Source organism: Hyaena hyaena, unplaced genomic scaffold (genome assembly GCF_003009895.1).
Source record: "Hyaena hyaena isolate Hyena2069 unplaced genomic scaffold, ASM300989v1 scaffold_505, whole genome shotgun sequence".
Classification (NCBI taxonomy): Eukaryota; Metazoa; Chordata; class Mammalia; order Carnivora; family Hyaenidae; genus Hyaena; species Hyaena hyaena.
In genome coordinates, this window is record NW_024081134.1 from 190,039 (window position 1) to 214,225 (window position 24,187).

At 43.9% G+C, this 24,187-nt stretch overlaps 1 protein-coding gene and 1 long non-coding RNA gene across 2 annotated transcripts; one reads left to right on the top strand and one right to left on the bottom strand.

Annotated features, from left to right (window-relative positions):
- Positions 1-4,042: 4,042 nt before the first annotated feature.
- LOC120247137 lies at positions 4,043-7,593 on the bottom strand. Its single transcript, XR_005532229.1, has 2 exons — positions 7,335-7,593; positions 4,043-4,836 (listed from the first exon to the last, which is right to left on the bottom strand). It is a non-coding gene; the product is annotated as an uncharacterized LOC120247137 (long non-coding RNA).
- A 218-nt stretch (positions 7,594-7,811) lies between these two features.
- Positions 7,812-18,658, top strand: DDX20 (DEAD-box helicase 20). The gene is made up of 11 exons (XM_039254926.1): positions 7,812-8,242; positions 8,591-8,685; positions 9,987-10,155; positions 10,781-10,895; positions 11,019-11,161; positions 11,298-11,436; positions 11,536-11,594; positions 13,520-13,602; positions 13,957-14,062; positions 14,181-14,282; positions 16,832-18,658. Exons 1-11 carry the CDS (start codon positions 7,942-7,944, stop codon positions 17,989-17,991), a joined length of 2,472 nt encoding a protein of 823 aa, XP_039110857.1. The 5' UTR covers positions 7,812-7,941; the 3' UTR covers positions 17,992-18,658.
- Positions 18,659-24,187: the final 5,529 nt, after the last annotated feature.

Here is a 24,187-nt window from a genome sequence, read left to right on the forward strand (position 1 = left end):
TCCCAAACCCTCAGAGGCAGCAGCTTCTATTGCCTCCGTTCTGCCTGTGAGGAAGGGAGCTAGGGGGCCAGAACTCCCCTCCAGTCACACAAAGGCTCTGACTCTCGCTCTGGGACCCACGCCCTCTCAGTCACTCAGCTGCCTCACTGCAGGGCCTCAGACAAGTAATTTAACCTCTTTGGGTCTCAGTTTTCTCCTCTCTGATCTTTAAAATTTTATAACTCTTAACAAAAGTCTGTGTTTTCTACCCACACATATGATTCACAGGTTAGGAAAGTGCAGCCCAGAAATGTGAAATCATTTGCCATAGATCGCCCAGGTGGCTAATGGCAGAGAGGGCGCAGGAACCCAGACCCACTGGTCTTTCCTCTCCGCCTGCCAGGGGAGATGGCCTCCCCCTGCTCCACCTCTTTGGCACGTGTTTCCAGAGGAGTTCAGATAGATTGGAGATGTCGATTTGGGTGTGGCCAAAGACAGCACTAACGAGGAATTTAAGAGGCTGGTGATACTTGTCTCAGTGCCTGCAACCTATCTGTCTGTCTGCTGTTTCTTATCTTTCTCAGGTCAAGAGTGGTGATCATAATCATGCGGTAGCCACAGAGACAGAACATGGTGATTCCATATCTGGTGTGGCGCATACACGCTCTCCCCTGGTGGCTGATGCTTACGGTGGGTTTGTCCCTATCAAGCAGACGTTACCAGCTTGTACCGGCTCCCACCCAGCATCCCTCATGGTGATTCAGAATCTGCTCCTCTCTCCCTTCTCCTGCCCCCGTTCCTTGTCTTGGGGTTTGATCATGCCCCGGCATGTGAGGACACAGATCTGATGGGGCGCTCTGGTGGTCAGTGTGCCACCTTTACTGGCACCCCCACCCTAGTGTCCTTGCTCCGAAAACAGAGATTGGGGAGGGCGGGAAGTGTCGGTGCGCACATCATTGGAGTGCATCCGAAGTGAGAACAAGGGCTTCCTGGGCGAGGTAGTACTTTGTTCACAAGGGCAGTGAATCCCTACGTGTGTGTGTGTGTGTGTGTGTGTGTGTGTGTGTGGCTCAGCCACTCCAAAATGAGCTCTCACCCACTGGTGAGTGGAAAATTAGCTTTGGCAGGTGAGGAACTGGGTGACAGGTGAGGAAGCCAGCAGGGGTATCGGTGTTATCCTTCTACTATTGCTGTTGCTGGTGTGGCTAGCAGCCTCTCTCTTGTGTCCCCTCCTCTGCTGACTTGTAATGGGGCTCAGTGGAAATGGCTCAGAAGGGCTTGAGCATGGGGGAGCATGACATGAGTGCAATAGAATGGCCTTGTGGCCTTTGGAAGCTGGCTCTGTGCTCTGCAGGTGGGCTGTCTTAAGCCAGTTGGGAACTGGCATTTTCCTGACGGCCCACAAAGCAAGCTGTGTGGCTTACATTTCTCTGGTGGGTGGGAGAAGGGAAGGCAGTCCAGGGACTAAGCCCTGGGAAATCCTGCCATATGGCAGAATGTTGGAGGCGATGTGGGCCAGAAGCGGCAGGTGGGAGACCTGGGGTCTTGGACTGGCTCTGCTGGCCTGTCTGTGCCTGGCTCTGGTTGGCCCTGTAATCTTGCTGTGCCTCAGTTGCTCTAACTGTAAAGTGGGGGCAAATAACCCCTCTGCTCCATGCTTGCTGTAAAGGTAGGATGTGTAGAGGCCCTCTGAAATGTCAAGAGCATGGTTCCAAACGTGAGGCCCAAGTGCCAAGGGAATTTGCAGAGCCCACAGGGAGGCCGCGGTCTGCTTCCCGTCGGTTTCACAGCCTGTGCTCAGACATGTACTTAAGCATCTCACGTCCATAAATCTCATCTCGTCTCTGTAGTCAGCAAATAAGGGAAAGGGCAGGCTGCCGCTCCGTCACCATCTGATCTTCTTACCGACCTCGGCTCTGGGCCTCCTCTGCCCCCACCCGAGGCGATGATCCCTCTGCCCTCCTGCGTCTGCTCTCGGCCTGTCAGTTTAATTTAACAAGGTTGCGGGAGAGGTTTGATTTAATCAAACCAGTTGCTGTATCCATTCTGCTCAGAGGTCCCTCAGTGTCACCGGCGAGACTCAGATTAGACAGTGACAATTACTTCTTCCCTGGCGATTGCTTCCCCCTCCCTTTCTCTCCCTGAAGGGAACAAGGAGGCAGACCGGTCTCCTGGGACCTAAGAATAGATGCAGGAGGATCAAAGGAGGGCAGCAGGCCGGCCTGAGAAAGCCCCTCTCATGCCTTACATGGCCTGGTTTAAGGCTGAGCAACAGCCCGAGGGAAGGAGGGATAGAAAATTCGAGCAGAGCTGCCTTGGAAAGGCTCAAGACTGCCTGAGGACAGAGCTGTGCCATCATCGATGGCCCTTGGAGTTACACCCAGTCTCCAAAATGGGGTAGAGGGATGCGCCAAGGGGGTAAGGTAGCTTCATGCTCTGGACCGCAATTTATTTCCAGATTCTTGGCCTGCATTCTGGGGTCTCCAGAGCTGGAAGACAACAGCCACAACAACGGTGAGACTCCATCCAAGTTTCTGTGGCTCTGTTCTTGGCATGAAAGCGGCAGACACAGAAGAAGCTGCCCTGGACCAGGGGTTCGAGGGAAGCTGTGTGGAAACTGCGGGGTGGGGGGCAGATAGGGTACTGTGGCGCTCACTTGCTCTACAGTGTGTGTGTGTGTGTGTGTGTGTGTGTGTGTGTGTGTGTGTGTGGTGTATTTGAGTGTCTGGGGCTGGAAAGCAAGGCAGGGGGTCTCTGGTGCAGAAGCCTCAGGGCTTAGGGAGTTTCGAGTTCCAGAACAGACCTCTCTTCTTGCCATTTAACTCTTTCCCTTCTTTTCTAGGAAGTGGGTGCTCAGCACCTCTTGCTCTCTTTAGAGGCTCACAGGAGAGAGACAAAGCCTCTTGAAGGGGAATCCTCACTCAGGGTGATGGGAACCCTGTTTCCTTTGGCTCATTTGTGTCACATTCTTCCGTCGGGCTGGGCAACTGACAGGTGCATCCCTCTCCGGGCCCCTCTTGGAGTCCCCTCCCTGCCATTTGTCTCTCACCTAGATATCTGGCAGACACCACCATCCGCAGGAGCTGAATATGATTAGCAGAAACCCTTCCTGACAGCTCCAAAGAGAATCCCTCAAATGCATATTCTATTGAGTGCATCTCATTGCCACTGACAGCCGCTTTATCAATTAAATTCCACATTCCCAGTCTTTGGAGACGCCATGAACCTCCCTACCTAATAAATCACAGGCCCCCAGTTATTGTTAAATGTCCCATCAGTCTCTAATAAACTCCCTGCCAACGGGGGCAGGTTATTTATTATGTTGCCTGGACAAGAATGAATTGGGCCCCGTTCTCACAAGGAGAAGAGCAAACGTGACGCCTTCCTCCCTAAAGACTGAGGCTGTGTTATTAAAAGGGGCAATTAATCAATGTGGGCCTCAGCAGAGGGGAGCCTGGTCTGGGGAGAGGCAGGAAGACATGGGGTTCTTTTCTGAAAGCCTGCCAGGCCAATCCCCTTGGCGGGCTGTGGCCGTGCAGAATGCATGGGCTGGGTCTTTGCTGCTTTCCCACCTCCTCATTCCTGGGTAGGGTACCGAAGATATATATGGTCACTCCCTGGGTCAAGGGGCACATGTAAAAAGTTATCCTCCGTGTTGGGAGGTAGCCACTTAGGACCGAGAAGGTCATGACCCAAATTCTGTCCGGGCAGCCAGAGGCTGTTACTTGATGCACTTTATATAACCTAAGTTTATTGATGGCGCTAGTCCGCTGAGCAGACGAACCGAAGAAAACAGGAGGGAAGGTCTCCCTTGCCTGGGAGCAAGAACTAGGAAACACACGCTTAGTCAGTGTGCTCGATAAACAGACACAGGTAAGCCCTGGTCCTCGGGGAGCAGCGTACCAACACCCAAAACGTCCAGGAGCCATCAGGGGTAAGATACAGGGTGTGACATGCGCCCTGCAGTTACCTGCCTCAAATTAGATCCCAGATCCCGACGACACTCCATGGTCTGCCAGTTAAAACCCAGTCTCCTTGGCTTTGCCATTAACAGAGTCCCATCTGCATTTCCAACTGTATTTCTTTATTTTACGTAACAGTACCCCGCACTGGGAGAGCACAGCACACTCATTCTCTATCCCTTATGGTAGCAGACGAAGTCCTCTGTAACATGGGACCAATATATCTCTGCAGCCTCATTTCCTGGTAATTGGCTGCCACACTTGCCTCCGTTCGCACCAGAGCTCGTGGCTTCCCTAAACTATTATGGTTTCTCATGCTTGCACGCCTTTGCACAAACTGTTCCCTTTGCCCAGAATATCTCTCTCACTTGTCTGCTTGGTGAGCTCTCCTTCCGCCCCCACTGCCTGATGGAACTCCTTATCTATGCTTCGGGATCAGCTCAGAAAATGAGCCCCCAGGGCTTCATGGGACTTGGGCTTTGCCACCCGGTGCTGCTGTTTGGCGGAAGTACTAAACTCCAGGGTAGGTAAGGAATGATCTGCGCGTGGTGGCTTTCTCATTGTTCAATGCATGCTTTAAACTGCTTTGATTTTGGGTGAAGATGAGAAGGGCACAGGGAAGAAAGCCATTGCTCTCTGAATCCCAAGAGCTGTTTTCCTTAATTTCTCAGTAGTTCCCACTCCGTCCCACATGACAGCCACATTTTAACTAAGGCCCCGAAAATGTCAGCATTGCATATGATTTTCTACCACTTTGTGCTACTTGCATATTTCCTCTTTGATCAGGGCCATCTGTTTGCAGGTATCCTTCTCCTTGAGGGCAAGGGCTGTTTATTTTCTCCCATTTCTGTATCTCCAGCCATTGGCTGATTCATATTAAGTGCTCAGAAGAAATCTGTTGAAAGAATGAATAGAGAGATGTTTCAGATGGAAGGCAAATGACATTGCCTACTCTTTGTTGCTTTGAGGATCAAATGAGAAAAAATAGCTGTAAAAATGGCAGTTCTGTTCCTTCTTTCCACATTCTCCCATGGATCCTCATACCCAGGTTGGGCCACCTTAGGTCCATGCTTTTATTTATATCGTTTTCCTCTACTCTGGTACAAAACCCTCCACTGTGAGATGATGGTATGGGATCATTTGAACTTCCACGTCCATCCTGAGTTTTTACTTGGTTTTCAGTGCACAGGAATCCTTCCCTTCTCTAGCTCCCAAACATAAGGTGAAGAAAGGCTTTCCAGGTGGACAGAACAGTGTAAGAAAAGGCTGAGGTCCCACTGAGATCTTCCCCGAGGGGAGGCCAGGAAGCACACAACAGTCTGACTCATTGCTGTGTATGTTACTCTCATACCTTTTACTTAGTTATTAAATGGTGTCTCACCTTGGTGTTTTATCTTTACAGCACTAAAAGTTACAGCCAACAACTTTATTAAACTTTTTCACTACTGAGGAAAACATTTTATTGATTTGTGTTTTTAGCTGTGGCCATACAATTTATTCCTAGTAACATTCCTGCAATATTTGTGTGTGTGAAACATCATAAACAATAAACATGATCAGAGAACGTCTATAAAACTGGAAGTGTTTTTTTCTGGAAAAGCAGTCTTTTTGCTTCTTTTGGGTTGAGAGCTGGCTTCTTCATCATTGATTGGTTTGAGTTCTACAGAACTACTGCTATACACGTGGAGATCTAGCAAGCACTTTTGAGCAAGATTCGGTGTTTATTAGGCCCACCAAGGGCCTGGTGCAGGGCTGGAGAGCCTGGAGTGACAAAATTCCCAACCTTGAGAAGTTTGTAGTTTTTTAAGTGTAAGGGACAGACACTTAAACAAGTAAGAACACGGTAAGAGATGGATTGGAGTGTGTGAAGTGGGAGTTTGGCGTGGGAAATAAAAAAGTTTGTGAAAAGGATCTGGGGCCCCTGGGTGGCTCAGTCAGTTAAGTGTCTGACTATGGCTCAGGTCATGATCTTGAGGTTCATGACTTTTGAGCCCGCAGTCGGGCTCTGTGCTGACAGCTGGGGGCCTGGAGCCTGTTTCAGATTCTGTATCTTCTTCTCTCTCTGCCCCTCCCCCACTCATGTGCGCATGCTCTCTATCTCAAAAATAAATAAACATTAAAAAAAAAAAACCCCACAGGATCTGAAGCTGGACCCAAACAAAGGTACACACTTAAGAACGATTACTCCAGTGAGTGGCTGAGAGAGAGAAGAAATGGGACAGGGGGACCATTCAGAAGGTTGTTTCAATAGTGAGGCTGACCAAGGGGCTTACAACAGGACAGATGCGATGGAGACAGGACAGAGGAATGAATGAAATACATAGAGGCAAAATTACCTGCCCTCGGGTAATTGTAAGGAAAGGGAGAAGGATGGTAGATGGTGTAGTTAAGAATAATTCCCAGGTTTGGGATTTGGGGGCTAGGTGGATGAAAAAGTGGGGTTACTAAGAGGAAGCCTGGAAATTTCAGTGCCTGCTTGCCACAGAACACCTTCTTTCACATGGACAGTTGACATTTTCTCAATGTTTTCTAAATTTCTGACCAAATGCATCTTTGGGATCTCTTACGGATGGGATTACCTTGCCAAAGCCCCTCCTACACCATTTGGAATCTAGATCATCCTTCTGTGTGCACCTGCCTGTGTGTGAGCATGGGGTGAGAGAGAATGATCAGAATGATGATATAAGTAAGTACAAAAGAAAAAGTTGGGAGTTGGACACGGAATATCTTCAGTTTTGAAATTATAAACAAGATTAGTTTCCAGAAATATTTGAATTTGGAATTATGGCTAAGACTTGCAGGAGCTCATTTGTTCAATAAATAGTGAGCACTTACTAGGGGTCAGATCTAGTTTTTTCTCAATGGAATACGGAAGAGAACTAGACAGAACAGGTCCCGGTCCTCATAGAGCGGGGGTCACAGACACTAAACACAATCTCAGAGGTAAGTTACATGAAGAAAAATAAAGCAGAACAAGGGAACAGAGAGTGGTGGGAAAGATGGGAGAGCCCAGGGGCTGGGGGCAGTATTTTATATAATGATAATAATAAGTCAGGCTGAAACAGGTGGTGGCGAAAAAGTACCCTTACCATGATGAGCACTGGGTAATGTATAGAATGGCTGAATCGCTATACTGTACACCTGAAACTAACATAACACTGTATGTTGACTATACTGGAGTTAAAATTAAAAAAAAAAAAAAAAAGGTCAAGAACGACTTCTTCAAAAAGGCGATATTTGAGCAGAGACCAAAAAGAAGGGAAGGTGCAGACTGTCGGTTGGCCCCCGCGAGATGGTGGTGCACAGCGCCAGAAGCAATACCCAGGTGACATGAAAGATATCTACCAGACTTCTGAGTGGAGATGTTGAGAAGGCAGAGATGGATGTACCAACCTAAGTTCAGAGAGCGGTCTGAGGCGGAGCAATGGCTTTGAGAGGTGTCCGTCCAGGGCCCGGCTGCAATTCAACGGACGGGTACGGGAGCTGAGTGTGCCAGGTGCCGTGCTCGCGCTGGGGACAGACAGGAGTGACGCGTGCCGTGACAGACACGGCCAGGACCACGAGGAAGCCCTATGTGGCTGAACTTCGGAGCCTCAGGCGGGGACAGGCTCAGCCGGAGGCACCCGCCGCCAGCGGCCGGGAGGCGGGGACAGTGACGCGGCACGCGCCTCACAAAGCCCGCGTTCGGGGCGTGGCGCGGGGCCGGAGGGGGCGCCGGGCAGTGTCCCCCACCGTGCGCGCGCGGCGCCCTCTACAGGCTGCTCGCGGCCGCATACCGGTAGCCTCCGCCTCTTCTCCCTCTTTCAGCCTTCCTCGGGCCACATTTTTTTGTCGGTATCGCCGTTTGCAAGACTTCCTAAGCCTCCGACTTCCGTCCCTCGCCCCTTGCGGAAGCGTGTCCGTGTCTTCCCGGGAGGACTGCCAATAAAGTTTTTCGTCTTCTCGCTCTTAGGCTCCCTCCCTCGTCTCAAGTACCGCGAGATCTGGCGGCGCGGCGATTATGGCGGCGGCGTTTGAAGCCTCAGCGGCCTTAGCGACGGTGGAGGCTGCTATGCCGGCGGAGAATGTAGCCGCCCAGCTCGCGGCCTCGGAGCCAACCCCCGGGCCGGTGCGGAGCCTGCGGACCGCTCACGACGTCAGCGGCCCACGGACCCGCACGGGGGACGTGCTGCTGGCCGAGCCGGCCGACTTCGAGTCGCTGCTGCTGTCGCGGCCGGTGCTGGAGGGGCTGCGGGCTGCCGGCTTCGAGCGACCGTCGCCTGTGCAGCTCAAGGCCATCCCGCTGGGGCGCTGCGGGCTCGGTGAGGGCGGGGGCCGTGCACGGGCCGGGGGGTCCGGGGGGGTCCTGGAGGAGTCCCCGGGCGGCCGCGGGTGCTGGGCTCGGCCTGCGTCCGGGCCTCAGTTTCCTCTGAGAGACGCGCGTTGAATAGGAAGATGTTAGGGCCCTTTTCACAGTGACCGTTGGCTCTCAGTTCTAGAAGATAAAACGGTAGAGGTTCAGGGACGAGGCCGGTTTCTGGATATGGTACAGAAGTGTCAGCGAGGTGATCTCTGGAGACCCTTCTAATCGTGTGATTTCATGTTGGTATCCAAGCTTCTTTACTCGGTACTGGCTAGCGATATACAGTATTTTTTCTTTTTCTCCTCAGATTTAATTGTCCAAGCCAAATCTGGCACTGGGAAAACCTGTGTGTTCTCTACCATTGCTCTGGACTCTCTTGTTCTTGAAAACCTAAGTACCCAGGTGAGTTCAGCTCGGAGGACCCAAAGGAGGGTATGTGATGTGGATTTTATGACCACAGGTCGGATACAATACCAGAGCTCCTGGGAGAAGAGGTGAATTTAATGAATGGTTGAGTTAAGCCATATGAAAAACATAGAAGTAGACATTAAAGCCTATTTTGAGCGGTGGTGGTGTGGATGGTGACCAAGGATACGTTATTAGTGTTAGAAGTTTGGACATTTTATTACCGCATCTTACATAGAATAAGTCTGCCACGTGTGTCAATTTTTTCATTACTTTAGAATACAGATAGGTTTTCTTTATTTTACTTGCTGACCTGATTGTGGTAAGATTTAGGATTTGGGCTGATTGATGATCATGTGGTGCTCTGGCCATTGCGGTAACTGCAGGTCGTTCTTAACACTTGTGAATATATCTTACCTCTCCCATCTTCTAGGTTCTCTTGGTCTAAGATGGTCTTACCCACACTAATAAGAGATTTAGGTTTGGGAATCATTTCTTCCCATGTAATATATAAACAGTATGCTAGGATACCCATATTCAAAGCTCCTTGAGTCTAATATCTACCAAATCATGGCTTATGCACATAGGAAATCCTTCAGCTTCCCAAAGACCTAGGCTCTTCTACTTGTGAATTGACATGTATTTGAGATTTTGGTTTCTGACAGTTTGGGAGTAGGCGAATTAGGAGTAGGTAAAATGCCAACACCCTGAAGATGTTCCATCAACCAAATTTGTTATTTTTAAACTTAGGATCTTTGTGTTCTCAAATTCCTTTTTTGAAAACTGGGAAACATCAGAAAAGTCCAGAAGTACCAGAAAACTGCATGTAATCTCACCTACCCAGAAACTGCTGTTAACCATTGTGGCATATTTTCTCCTAGTTTTATTTGTTTATTTATTTATAATTAAATTTATTTAAAAAAAAATCCTTCCCTTCTTTTGTCACTTCCCTCTCTTTTCCCTGTTTGATTTTTCTTTATAGCACTTTTTATTGTATGCCATTATTTATGTCTATTTGTTTATTGTATGTCTTCTTACACAGAATGAAAGTGCCCTGAGGGCAAACTCTTTACTTAACAATAACTTATATGTTGCCTAGTTCATAGTAGGTTCTTATTCAATATTTGTTGAATGAATACGTGAGTGAATGAATGGAATTGTTTCCCTTGTCAGTACAAACTCCTCATTTAAAATGATTGGTTAAATGAAAAATAGCTCATTGTAGTGCGAATGTGTCAACCACATGTTATCTATTCCACTGACCTGTTAAAAGTTATGTATATTTTATGCTTTTTTAGATTTTGATCTTGGCTCCTACAAGAGAAATTGCTGTACAGATACATTCTGTTATTACAGCTATTGGGATAAAAATGGAAGGCTTAGAGTGTCATGTCTTTATTGGAGGGACTCCATTATCACAAGACAAAACCAGACTTAAAAAGTGTCATATTGCTGTAGGCTCTCCCGGTAAGATATCAATATCTTTGTTCATAACTGGGCTTTTAAGGAACTGAACACTTTTAATATTGGTAATATAAAATAGTTGATGTAAGAATATGGGAATCTTTGATAACTCTGATAATTATTTTGATGATTAGAAATGAAGAGGCTTTGGACATGTGACTGGAATTACCAGCAGAACTTAGGAAATCTCCATTCCTAAGGATGTTTAAGTGCACCTACGGAATTGGCTTCTGGGAAGGGGAGAAATGAGATGGTTTTCAGGAAGGCTTTCTAAACCATGGATTGGGGTTATTATTTGCTTCTCTATTCATCATTCAATCAGGAATCACCCAAATCAGAATTTAATATTCAGGGCCATAGAATTCAAGTCTTTTGATGGGAATAGTGTTTATGATCCATGCAATAAGCCAATAAGATGGTGAAATATGAGGAAAAAAATAATGGATTTCAGCAATATAGGACTCAAAATTTCTAGTTTGTGGTCTGGTATGTAAATGTATCACACTGAAGGTTGGGTCAAGAAAATCAGCAGTATGACCTGTGAGTGAGTAGAGTAACAACACTGGCTGAGATTTGCACAAATTCAGTGCATCTTAAATATTTCAATATGCTTTTTTCTGGAATTTAGGCAGAATTAAACAGCTGATAGAACTTGACTACTTGAATCCAGGCAGTATACGTCTCTTTATTCTTGATGAAGCAGATAAGCTTTTAGAAGAAGGCAGCTTCCAGGAGCAAATAAAGTAAGAAAAATAACTTGGCTTGACTATTAAAATGGTGTCCTAAAGTGTCTGTCTTTAGCTTTTCCAGCTGGTAGTTACTGTCTGATTAGTTTCCATGGTGTGTGTTTTTCTTCTATTTTGCAGCTGGATTTATTCCTCCTTGCCTGCCAGTAAACAGATGTTGGCGGTCTCAGCCACCTACCCTGAATATTTGGCTAATGCTTTGACAAGGTACATGAGAGATCCCACTTTTGTAAGACTAAATTCCAGTGATCCGAGTCTCATAGGTGAGTACAGATATTGGATACTTACATTACTGGTTTGTTTGTGATATTCTGGAGCTTTCCCTTGCCTAGTTGGCTTTCGCTTTCATATTGGCTATTAGGATATAGCAAATAGATTTTAACGGAAGACTCTCTGCAGGTTTGAAGCAGTATTACAAAGTCGTCAATTCGTACCCTTTGGCCCATAAGATTTTTGAGGAAAAGATTCAGCATTTGCAGGAACTGTTCAGCAGAATTCCATTCAATCAAGCCTTAGTCTTTTCTAATTTGCACAGCAGGTAACGTACCTTAAAAGGTCACCTAGGGAACTTGTGAAATGAAAGGATAGGTGTGGGGCCATATTTATAAAATGATAACCCCTACGTTATTTTTCGTAGAGCACAACATTTGGCTGATATCCTTTCTTCCAAAGGCTTTCCTGCTGAATGCATTTCGGGTAAGTTCATCTCTTACTTTAATCTTTGGTATCCGGACTTGAAGCTTCCGAAGTCAAGAGGAAGAAATACTACTTCATGAGTTGTCTTAGGAGTGTGGGGTTACACTGAGTCTTCAGAGTAAAGGAAATTTCAGGTTAATTTTTCATTGGGATTTGATATATCAATATTCTTTTTTTTTAGTTTATTTTTTTTTTTTTTATGTTTTATTTATTTCTAGGAGAGAGAGAGAGAGGGACAGCGTGAGCAGGGGAGGGTCAGAGAGAGGGAGTCACAGACTGAAACAGGCTCCAGGCTCCGAGCCGTCAGTCAGCACAGAGCCCGACGCGGGGCTCGAACCCACGAACCGCGAGATCATGACCTAAGCGAATGTCGGACGCTTAACCGACTAAGCCACCCAGGCGCCCCTTTAGTTTATTTTTTGAGAGAGAGGAGAGCGAGCAGGGGAGTAGCAGAGAGGGGGTGAGAGAGAATCCCAAGCAGCTGCTGTAATGTCAGTGCAGAGCCCGATGCAGCGCTCGAATTCATGAACCACGATATCATGACCTGAACGAAATCCAGAGTTAGACGCTTAGAACTGAGCCACCCAGGTGCCCCTCAATATTCTTATTTTTAAAGATGTAACTTGGTACATCATCCGAAATTAGAAAATTGGAATGAATTGTCCATGAAGAGCTCAATAATTTTATAAAGTTTATTATCTTCAGCGAAAAATATTTTGCTTCTTTATGTAATCATTGTAAAAATGCCACGAATTGCTACCGAATTAACTGCTTTATGGTCTTGAAGAAGGCGAACATGATTTTTTTGAAGATTTTATATTTAAGTAATATCTATACCCAGTGTGGAGCTTGAACTCAACAACCTTGAGATCAAGAGTCATATGCTCTACTGACTGAGCCAGCCGGACACCCCCAGATGATTCATTTTTGACAGAAAATTAAATTATTACTGCTGGCCTAATAGAAATGAAAGATTTAAAGGAGTTTTTGATCCGTAAGATCTTTTTTTAGAGTTTTCATTGATAGCTTAGTTTTTTAACCTGTTAGCCTAAGTTTGTTTCATCATTGCATACCGTGAGATACTGGGGGTACTGCTTTCTAATGGATGATATTTTGACCATAGATCACACTTCAAGACGAAATTTATAAACAGCTGATTAAAGCAGTTTTTCTAAGAATCATTCTACTTCATATGTAACCTGGCAGATATAATGTTATATCTGTAGGCATAGCCTGGTCACCATGTAAAATTGATTTTTGAGGGGTGCCTAGGTGGTTCGGTTGGGTGTTTGGCTCTTGGTTTCAGCTCAGGTCGTGATCTCATGGTTTGTGAGATTGAGAACTATGTTGGACTCTGTGCTGACAGCATGGAGCCTGCTTAGGATTCTCTCTCTCCCTCTCTGCCACTCTCCTGCTCTCTTTCTCTCAAAGTGGGTAGATAAACATTTAAAAATAAAATAAAATAGGTTTTTGAATTTCAAGTTTACTGCCTAACCATATTTTAAAAGATTCTGACGTTAGGTCTTAACCTGTGTGTGCATTACAAGTATAGAATTAACTCTGGTGTGTGTGCGTATATGTGTGTATATATATATATATATTTTTTTTAATTTTTCTTAATGTTTTTATTTATCTTAGAGACAGGGCACAAATAGGGGAGGGGCAGAGAGAGTGGGAGACACAGAATTCTTAGCAAGCTCCAGGCTCTGAGCTGTCAGCATAGAGCCCAATGTGGGACTTGAACTCATGAGCTGCAAGATCATGACCTGAACTGAAGTTGGATGCTCAGCCGACTGAGTCACCCAGGCACCCCAACTTTGGTATATGTTTAAAGCATTAAGACTGGTAGTTACGATTTCTGCTTTTTGTGGATTTGATAAATAGATGTTAGCTTGTCTTTTATATGACTTTTTGGGTCTTTTTAGGTAACATGAATCAGAATCAGCGTCTTGATGCTATGGCCAAGCTGAAGCAGTTCCATTGCAGAGTCCTCATTTCCACAGATTTGGTAAACTTGCTGCTCGGTTTGGGTGACTAATCCATCGTGACTTGGGCTCTCTTGTCAGATGCACAGGTTTCAACTATTACTTTCCATGGGTGTATCAGATAAGGATACCAGAAGGGAATTGTCTTTCCAGGGCTGGGGAACAAGCTTTCTTTATATTTTTTTTATGGATTTTCTTTTATATTTTCATCTTTATTCTTGAAACTAGTCATTAGAAGTGAATTTCCTTTTCCTTTGCGCCTGAATACCTTCTTATTCTTAACTTGGCTCTTGGTTGTACTATACTAGAATAATCTAGTGCGTGTTGGTGCCCGTGTGGCAGTTAATGCAAATGCTTGTTCTTCTCCTCAATTCTAGACTTCCCGTGGGATTGATGCTGAGAAGGTGAACTTGGTTGTAAATCTGGATGTACCATTGGATTGGGAGACATACATGCATCGGATTGGCAGAGCTGGCCGTTTTGGTAAAAAAGAGGAGAGAAAAGTTTGAGTGCTTTCTTTAGGAGGAAGATTCGCAAATATGACAGGTGGAACGTCATTTATATGGAAATGATTTACTAGGTAACCCTCCCTCTGCTTTAGGTACCTTGGGGTTGACAGTGACCTACTGTTGTCGGGGAGAAGAAGAAAATGTGATGATGAAAATTGCCCAGAAATGTAACATCAGCCTTCTTCCTTTACCAGGTATATTTTGTCTGTGTCATTTTGCTGTCAGAAGAATAGTGATATTGATGACAGGCCTCATAGAGTAAACAGCTGACATGGAGCACTTAGACTGTGTTGGGTCCTATTCCGTGTGTTAGCTCAGTTAATTATCACCGCAGTCCTAGGAAGTGTGTGCCCTTATCATCGACTTTTGTGAATGAGGATATTGAGGCATTGACAAGTAATTTGCCCAAGTTCTTATAGCTAATAAGCAGCAGGGGAAAGATTGCAAGCTAACTCCTAGCACATGAGAAATGAGAACCATTTTACTGCTGCATTAGCTCTGTATGTTAGCTTGCAGCCTTGCAATTTGATTTCACTGTTTTATGTATGGGGACGTATATTTCACTTCTTTTTGTCACTGTGAAGGTAATTCTTGACATAGTCTCCTTTGTCACCATGGAGAAGGAATAGTATCTTTGAACGCTGTTTTGAAAAATTTGAAGTGCTTTCTTTCCTTTTTAAAAATTTGTTTATTTACTTATATATTTATTTATTTATGAGTAATCTCTATATAAGAGATTTGTTTATTTAGCCCCAATGTGGGACTTGAACCCATGCTCCTGAGAACAAGAGTCATGTGCTCTTGAGACTGAGCCAACCAGGTGTCCCTGAAGTGTTTTCTCTTGATTTAATGAACAATTTGTCAAGCTGAATTTTTTAAGTGTCACCTTGGAAACTGCATAGCTGAAGCTATTAATGAGCCCTTGAAAACCTTAAAAAATCTCTTGTGTAGAAATGTGGTTTATTTACTATATGTGTTAATGTATGCATGTTTGTGTATACATGTGTATATGTACACATATGTGTATATATACATAGTTATATATTTATATATACGTGACCTAGAATATGGGATAGTTATTGAATAAATAATAAATATAGCAGTGACTATTTCAGTGATTTATATTTAACTTCTTTAGTGATTCTTATAAAGTTAGATTAAGCATAGGTCTGGGAATTCTGTGCATTCTAATAGTTGTGGTTCTGTCATAACTCATTTTGTGATCTTTCACAGATTTCTTGCTCAAAGCTTGTGTCCTGATTTACAAAATACTTGTTCTTAGAAACAGTCTTTAGGTTCTCTGTTACTTTTAATATATATTTTTTAATGTTTATTTTTGAGAGAGAGAGAGCATGAGCAGGGGAGGGGTATAGAGAGAGGGAGACACAGAATCTGAAGCAGGCTCCATACTCTGAGCTGTCAGCACAGAGCCTGACATGGGGCTTGAACCCATGGGGCTTGAACCCACGAATGGTGAGATCACGACCTGAGTCAAAGTCGGACACTTAACTGACTGAGCCACCCAGGCACACCCCATGTCACTTTTAAGAGTCTATAATATGTTAATTCTATGTATAAGTCTAGTGGTAATCTGTCAAATGATTATAATGTAGAAAAAATAAATTGAAAATTGGCAAAAGAGGGTTAAGACTTTCAGTAGGATTCAGTGTCACAGCATCTGGTGATAATAAAGTTTGCCTTTGGATACTGGAAAATGACATATTTGCATCTTTATGTAATGTTATCAGAGCCTTGAATTCATGAGAAAATTAAATTCGTGGTGTCAGATTTATATTGCACTCGGAGCTTGCGTGATAGCAGACTGCTCAGGTGAAGTGCCTGGCACAGGAGTAGGAGGGAAGTTTCCTGGTTGAGAGGTGAAGTAGACAAACAAGGGATATCCCCATAGTAGGCATCAGAGTTGTCAGAGGATCCGTTCAGCAAAAGATCAAGAGCCCTAGTAGAAGAGTCCAGATCTGAGGGGACTCAGTAGTGGATACATATACCTGGAGCATCAGTAGCTCCGGCGGATGGGCGTGACCTGTGTAAATCAGGGCCTGTGTGTATTTTGTCCACCTGAGGTGAACACTGATCATACTTTGGGAAGGTCTGAGTGTGCAAGTGGGAGCAAACGGTCCCACCTGGATGGAATAGAAAATGCAGAGCTGGAACCAGCACATTTTTAAAAAATTTACAGTGCCATTGAGGCCACAGTCCTTTTAGCCTTTTCCCAGAGAGAGGGTTTTCTCCACTGTTGGGGGCAGTGGTTCTTCCCTGTTGGGAGTATAGGGTGGCAGATTTACTTGGGGGCAGAGTTGCAGTCATAATAATTCCCAACTGATAAGCTTTGGGGAGCACGATCCATTTTCTAGTATCTTGTTTTGCTGTCAGCAGTAGTGAGATAAAGGAGAAGAGGTGGGGAGGGTGGGAGGAGAAGAGATGGTGGGAGTTGCTGCAGACTCATACCTCTGAGCCTAAGCTCTTTCTGAGCGGGAGGTATGGAGAGATACGGTACGGCCTGGGAGTATGGTCTTGCATATTTTGGGGTATGTTTCTTTACTGCGAGGATTGCTTAGGTCTTTTAAAACACTAATATAATGTAATTCTTAAGCTTCTTAGTGTATTAGTGGTATATTTTAATTCTTAACCTTACCTTACCGTGGGAAGCTTTATGAAGTCATTCAAAAATTGCTGGTGTCAAGCAGCTCAAGAATTTTAATATTCTCTTGTTCCTTTTATGTAGATCCCATTCCTCCCGGTCTGATGGAAGAATGTTTGGATTGGGATGTGGAGGTTCAAGCTGCTATGCATACATATGGCTTAGCAAATGTACCTACCCAGCCCTTAAAAAAGCAGATTCAAAAAATAGAGAGAACCTTTCCAACGCCAAAAGCTCATGGTAACCATGTGGCTTCATCCAGAAATACTTCTGTATCTGCACTCTTAGTCAAATCAAAAAATAATACCAAACAAAAGCTTCCTGTGAAAAGCCACTCAGAGGATGGAATCGTCGAAAAAGCAGTGCCACCAAAAGAAGTGGGCTGTGGCATACAATTGGAAGAGCAGGTGAAGAATTCTGTTCAGACCTCTGTGGAAAACTCTACCAGTCAGCACCAGGTCAAAGAAGCTATACCTGTGTCACTCCCCAAAATTCCTTGTCTGTCGTCCTTTAAAATCCATCTGCCATACTCTTTGACTTTTTCAGAATTGGTGGAAGATTATGAACACTATATTAAAGAGGGGTTAGAGAAACCTGTGGAAATCATCAGGCACTACACAGGTCCTGGGGATCAGGCTGTGAATCCTCAGAATGGCTTTGTAAGAAACAGAATTCCTGAAGAGAGAGTGCAGATACTGCCAAGTAGTAGCCAATCTGGAGACTCTGAGAGCGACAGTGATTCTTACAGCTCAAGGACTTCATCCCAGAGCAAAGGAAATAAGTCCTGCTTGGAAGGTTCTTCCGATACTCAGCTGAAAGGCATGGCGTCTCCTCGTGTGGATGGTTGTCTCTCTTTGGAGCAGCCTCTGAATGGAAACAACATCCCTAATCCAGTCGAGTATCAAGAATCAGCTGAAATCCAGACGAAGGCACGGCATAAAGAGGGAGCTAACCAGAGAGCCAGGCAGAGCCGGAGGAAACCTCCCCGGCGCTCTTCCTCTCGATTGCAGACAGAACCCCCGGAGGACACTTGGTACGACTGCCACAGGGAGACGCATCTGGGGTTTTCCGACACCTACCAGGATTATGAGGAGTACTGGAGAGCTTACTACAGGGTGTGGCAGGAGTACTACGCTGCTGCGTCTCAGTCCTACTACTGGAACGCTCAGAGGCATCCAAGCTGGGTGGCGGCCTATCACATGAATACCATTTACCTACAGGAAATGATGCGTGGCAACCAGTGATGATAGCACCCTATACCATCCAGAAATATCAACGAGTGATAGCTTCAGATAGCCATCCTCCTTGGCCTTTAGCACAGTGGCATTTTTGAGGAACTTGAAAAGTCTTGAGGCTTCCCGCTGGGACACATCTATTTTTCAGATTGTTTTGGCCTATCCGTCTTATTAGGTCAGGTATATTATCTTTTTTTGAGAAACTTCATGGATCTGATTCTTAGAAGATTTTGGAGACATAGAGCTAAAGGTCCCAGGATGCCATTTTCTGTAAGCCATTGAGAAAGAAACATTTAGAAAGACTTTTACCACTGCTTGCTTAAAAATAAAAACAGTTGAGCTTTGAAAAATAATGTTAGTTTATGTTGTGGAGTTCTTGACAAAAGGCTTGGGTTGTATTTCTGTAGAGGTGTGTTCTTGTAGAAATTTGAATCATGGTAGGTCAGAAAATCCCCTCGCCTTTTATGTTTAGGTAGGAAGGAATAAATGTTGCTTTACTCTTTCCCAGAGGTAGCTTTGATGCTATTTGCTTCCAGTTAAAATATTTGTTACCAGTAAAAATGTGATCTTGGCCAAACGTTTATTGACCTGTTTATTGTTCATTTTTTGAATGTCTTGTTCTTAAGATTGTGAAAGCTATGTGTTTTTACATGCATTAAATAGCTCAGGATCATCAGTGGCTGGCTTATTTCTGTTTCTGAAGAAAAGGAGTAACTCCATCTTTCTTGGTTCTTGGATCCTTTTATGAATCTGATGAAAGTTATAGACTTGTACCAGGAAAGTTTCCATTCTAAACAAGATATGTATATATAATTCCAAGAGGTTCATAGACCCTCTGAAGCCCGGGTGTGGAAGCCAGAGTAAGAACTGCCCTATTCTGCTGGGAGGCTAAAGGAAAGTTCTAGCTCTTTGTTTTAAGTGTGTTTTGGAAGCTGGAACTCATTCTGTTTAAACTCTTCTCATAGTATGTCCTAATCTTATGTCTTCTAGAAAATTTCCCCCAGTTTTGACCTTTAATGCTAGGATCTAAAGGGAGCATCTCATTTTTCTGAGGTGGTACATCTGTAAAGCATGGTTTAGAAAAAATATAATTGGAGTCCCTCTTATCTGGGATTTGGCTTTTTTTTTTTTTTTTAAGTTGTTTATTTTGAGAGAAAGCAGGGGAGAAGCAGAGAGGAGGGAGAGAGTGAATCCCAAACAGGCTCTGCTGCGCTGTTAGTGGGGTTCGATCTCATGAATCGTGAGATCATGACCAGAGCCGGGATTAGGAGTCAGACGCTTAACAAACTGAGCCGAGGCGCCCCCTGATATTTTGCTTTCTGCACTTTTAATTACCCACAGTCAACCATTGAGTGTGTCCAGAAGCAGATGATTCTTTTGAGATAGTGTCAGGCCAGTAGTAGCCTAATGCTGTGTCACAGCACCTACGTCACTCACCATCAGGTAGGCATTTTATTTATCATCTTACATCATCACCATAAGTATGAGTATAGCCCAATAAGCTACTTTGAGAAACCACCTTCACATAATTTTTATTAAAATATGTTGTGATTATTCTGTTACTATTGTAAACCTCTCACTGTGCCTGATTTATAAGTGAAACTTTATTATGGGTATGTACATACAAGATAAAACAGTACATGTAGGATTCAGAACTACCCACTTTCAAGCATCCGCTGGAAATCTTGGAGTGTATTCTCTGTGTATAAGAGTGGACAGATGCACATATTCTTTTTTTTTTTTTAATGTTATTATTTCTGTGTGAGAGAGAGAGAGGCGTGAGCAGGGGAGGGTCAGAGAGCGAGGGAGACAGAATCGGAAGCAGGCTCCAGGCTCTGAGCTAGCTGTCAGCACAGTGTCCGACGTGGGGCTTGAACTCCCGAACCGTGAGATCATGATCGGAGCCGAAGTCGGACGCTCAACCGACTGAGCCACCCAGGTGCCCCTATTCTTTAATTTCTCTGGGGCAATCCTGTTAGGAGCATGTGTTTGGTTCTCAAACCTTGTGAATTGGATTTGTGGTGAGACAACACTTTATGTCTAGAGAAATACATCTTTACTTTTCAAAAGGAAAGTTCTTTTCCATGTCCATACTTATCTAGGCAGTACCAACACTTTCCTCCAGGGCTTTCGGCAAACATCCACAGCCACTGTCATTTACTGTCCACAACACTCATGTACCACTACCCTAGACTGTTTAAATTGGATTCCTGTCATCTGGGTTGGGCAGTGTCAGGCTGTACTTACACGGATCTGTACTGTACATGTATTACCAAGTTAGAATGAATTAATTAACACTGTAAATAGCAAATCCATAATTAGGTCCAGCATGTCATTAAGAGGTAGAGACTTTAATTACACACATTTCAGTAAGGTCCCGTCATTGCTATATAATTGAACTTGCCTCTTTTTCTCTACCCTTTCCCCCACAATATAGCCAAGTTCACAGTCTGTCATTGCTAGGGGATTTTAATTAGGATACTGCTGCATCTTAATTAGAGATGAGGTTACCCATTAGTCTTGAAATTAATTGGATTCTCTCTTTAGGTTTGTATTATTTTGTGTTTGCTTTTTTTTTTAATAGAAAAATAAGCTGGAGGTGAGAATACACATAACATGAAAGTACTGATTGTTTCATTTTCCATAAGCATTTGCTTGGGAAATTTCAGTAGCTACCTTCCTAAATAAGGGGGTGTAATATTAGTGGTGACTGTGGAAGGAATGTTTATATGGAAGAGCCTTTTGTTTAGAATTGCAGCCAAGGTACCTGTCTCCAGTGTTATCAGTTAAATGAGGGGGTTAGACTAGAAGATTTTTAGGGTCCCCTCCAGTTGTAAGATTTAATTAAAATATGACTAATAAGAGAAAATACTTTCTAGTTCTGGAAGCGAATAGATTTGGATGAAGGCTAGTGTGAATTGGCTTAATGTCTGAATTCTAGAATACTAAACAATACACTGACTACCACTATTCAAGTTAAGCTTTAAGTTAAATTAGGCTAGCAGTATTAACATGCAGAGAGGCTCTAGGAAACCTTCAGCTGTGGATAATTGTGACTTAGAAGACAAATTATTTGGGTAATAAAAAAGTAACGTTTTCTAAAGTAGATTTAAGTATTGCAGCAATACTTACCTTTTAAAATGTGGTTTAAAGGCAAACTTTAGCCTGAGTTCTAAAAATAATTGAATAGGAATTGTAGTACCTGCAGATCAAATCATATGAGACAAGGGAGTAGTTTGAAGTTTTCATTTTCTCCCCCTTAAGTATAAGTAAACCTGTTAATCTTTAAGAATAACATTATTTGGATAGTTGTAGCTGACCTTGGAACTGGGTCCTTCACAAGGTTATTCTCTTGTTTTGGCAGAATACTGTTCTGTGCCTCTGTCCAAAGCACATATGTCCCAGTTAACACTGAGTGATTTTTAGTGCAAAGGAGCACGTATAGCTCAATGCACATCTGGTTTCCAGTTTCTGGGCTCTGGATTATGTGAGCTGTGGATCCGTAGTGACACCTAGTGGGTGATACGGGTATGAGCATCTGAGTTTCATGGCCAACTTCAAAGGCCTTTGGGGATCATGTATTTGTGCCTTGACGTTCCATTTCTATTAAGGTTTTCGTTGATTAGGACATAGTCAGGGGGAAATAAAAAGGATTCCCATTGTTGCTGGGAATATGTGTTGTTCACATTATGGTGGAGTATGAAAATGCCTCTTCTTAACCTAAATCAGAATTACTAAGGTTAGAGCGGATCTTCATGATATCTAACCCAGTACCCCCACTTTTAAGACGAGGAATCACGGTGCCTGATAGGAAGTCATGCAAGTAAGCAATAGAAGCTAAATGTGAGCCTCCATCAACTAATTCCCGAGCTTCCCGCTGTACCCCTCACGTCATTTAATTTTGGGTTTTCTCTTTAGTTTGAAGACCTTGGATTAGATGAAGGAGTAAATATTCATCGTGTTCTCAGAAGTACCAGTACTGCTATGTAAAGGCAGATATTCTTTCAGTAATATAGGGCTGGGTCTCAAAATAGGGCCGTTGACAAATGCAATCCGGTGCTTGTGAACATCCACGCCTAAAGTAGGTGAGCAGGCAGGATCTGTGATCCAGGTTGCCAAAGGGTTGCTTGCGTTGAGGGAGGGCAGAAGAGGGAAGATGAGGCGAGGCCCTTAAGTACCCTTCTGAGATTCTGTGGTTTTTCTTTGACAAGACAGAACACTTCTCTTTGTTCAAATTACCTGTATTTCTAGCGTATCGCAGGAGAATTGGTATTAAAATAAAAGTTCGTAATCACATTAGGGTTTGTGGCACATAGTTTGTTTAATCCAGATTGGATACATCAGGTACAGCAGTGGCACATGACTCAATACTGTAAATGATAATACGTTTTAACATATGCACTACAGTTTCAAAAGAAGACGACAGGAAACTCAAGAGGTTTTTTTTCCCATACAAAGTTTTCACATGTTTTATCTTCCTGCAGTTTTGTACAGTATTTCTTTGCCATTGTGATGTTGGTAAGCAAAGCCCATTTATTATATGAAAATAGAAAAGAACACACTTGATGTTTTTCACGATAACATTAATGGTGGGGGGTGACCTCTAAGGAAAACATTACATTGGAATGTCTGATTATCAAAAATATACCATCCCTCCCACCTCCCAGGTTTGTAAAATAGTCTATTGGTCTAAGGAGCCCCCCAGGATTTGGGTCAGTGCCCTACACTGGTTTAGAGTGACATCATCCAGTGTAGTTAAGTAACCTGCTAAGATAAATGTCATTCCCACACTTGATGAGAAAAACATAGAACATTCTGAATAGAAAACAAGAGTGAAAAGGAACCCCTTTAAAGCTGTTTCTTTTTCTGATAGCCATTTTCTCTTCATGATGCTGTTTGGGCTCCAAGGGTCATGGGTCATAAAAATGGTTTTCCTTCATCCAGTCAGTTTAAAGCTTTGCAAATGAGATTTCATAAGGAAATCAAAAAGGGAAAATGAAAGTCTTCCAGGTTCCTGTTATGGTTACCATGCCAACTAGTTTAGAAGGGAAACTACTATTGCCTTAGATTAACACCATTGGGATCTTTCTGCCTTATAGTTACCTGATAATTGAAGTAAGGGAACCTGGACCACTGGACTTTGTTGATAACCGTAGAATCTAGTTTTAGCTCAATTACAACCACTACCTGTGCAAAGTTAAAAAGTCAAGGAAAAATCTACGTACACGTTTCAATGTACACTTCTGCCTATATTCTGACCAAGAAGTGACACGGTCCTGAACTGCAGGAATGGTAATTTGTAAACTAGGTAAAAGTCCTTACGCACATTCACAAGGTGACTCTTGTTAATCACGGATCAGCATTAACTGTCCACTTTAATTTCGGTTCAAATTCTTTGTTCCTCTTAGTTTTACTTGTCTACTTGCTGGCCTTAAACTCCTGTGTGATTGTAGACTATGTTCAACTGTCACTGAGAATATCTGGTCTTTCAGTCGGAAGTTAGTCCTGAATTTGACACGTTAAAAGAATAGCGAATGAAGGCGAAATCATAGAGTTCCCTTCAGGAGGTCCTGGATCCCGGTGGAATGCTTCCTGCCCCTAATTACCATCATTGAAATCCAAGTATTAAAAACAGAAGCAAGCCCCAGAGGAAGAAAAATCTCAGGACGAGATGCCTCAGCCCTGGATTGCAATCACAGTCTGGCCACTAACTTGCCATGTGAACTTGGATAAGTCACTTAGCTTCTTTCCACCTGTTTTCTCTCTCTGTCAACCGAGGACTTGGTTACTTGACCTACTACCCATCAGAGATTGTAGTAAGGATCGAAAGGACTCTAGAAGGTATGCTTTGAAATGTTTCAGCCCTCTCTTCACTGAGGAGAAGTAGCATTCAACTGAAGGAAAACTGTTCACTTGTTCACCATTTTGTTGTTGTTTTTTTTCTTGGACAGAATTGATAGTCCGTAGCTGGTTCTACCCAGAGAATGGTGGCTTCAAAAGGATGGTAGCATAGTCAGATGGTTTCTGAGGGCCGTGTCCAAGTAGTATTGACATTTGCGTAAGATTATGTCTCTAATTACAGCGTGTTCTTTGATGGGTCTTTTCTAAAGCATCACCGCCCATAGAGGCAGCAAATGTAGTGGAAAAAGCATTAGACTAACAGCCAAGGGACTTGGGTTCTGGTCCCAACTAGGACATTACATGA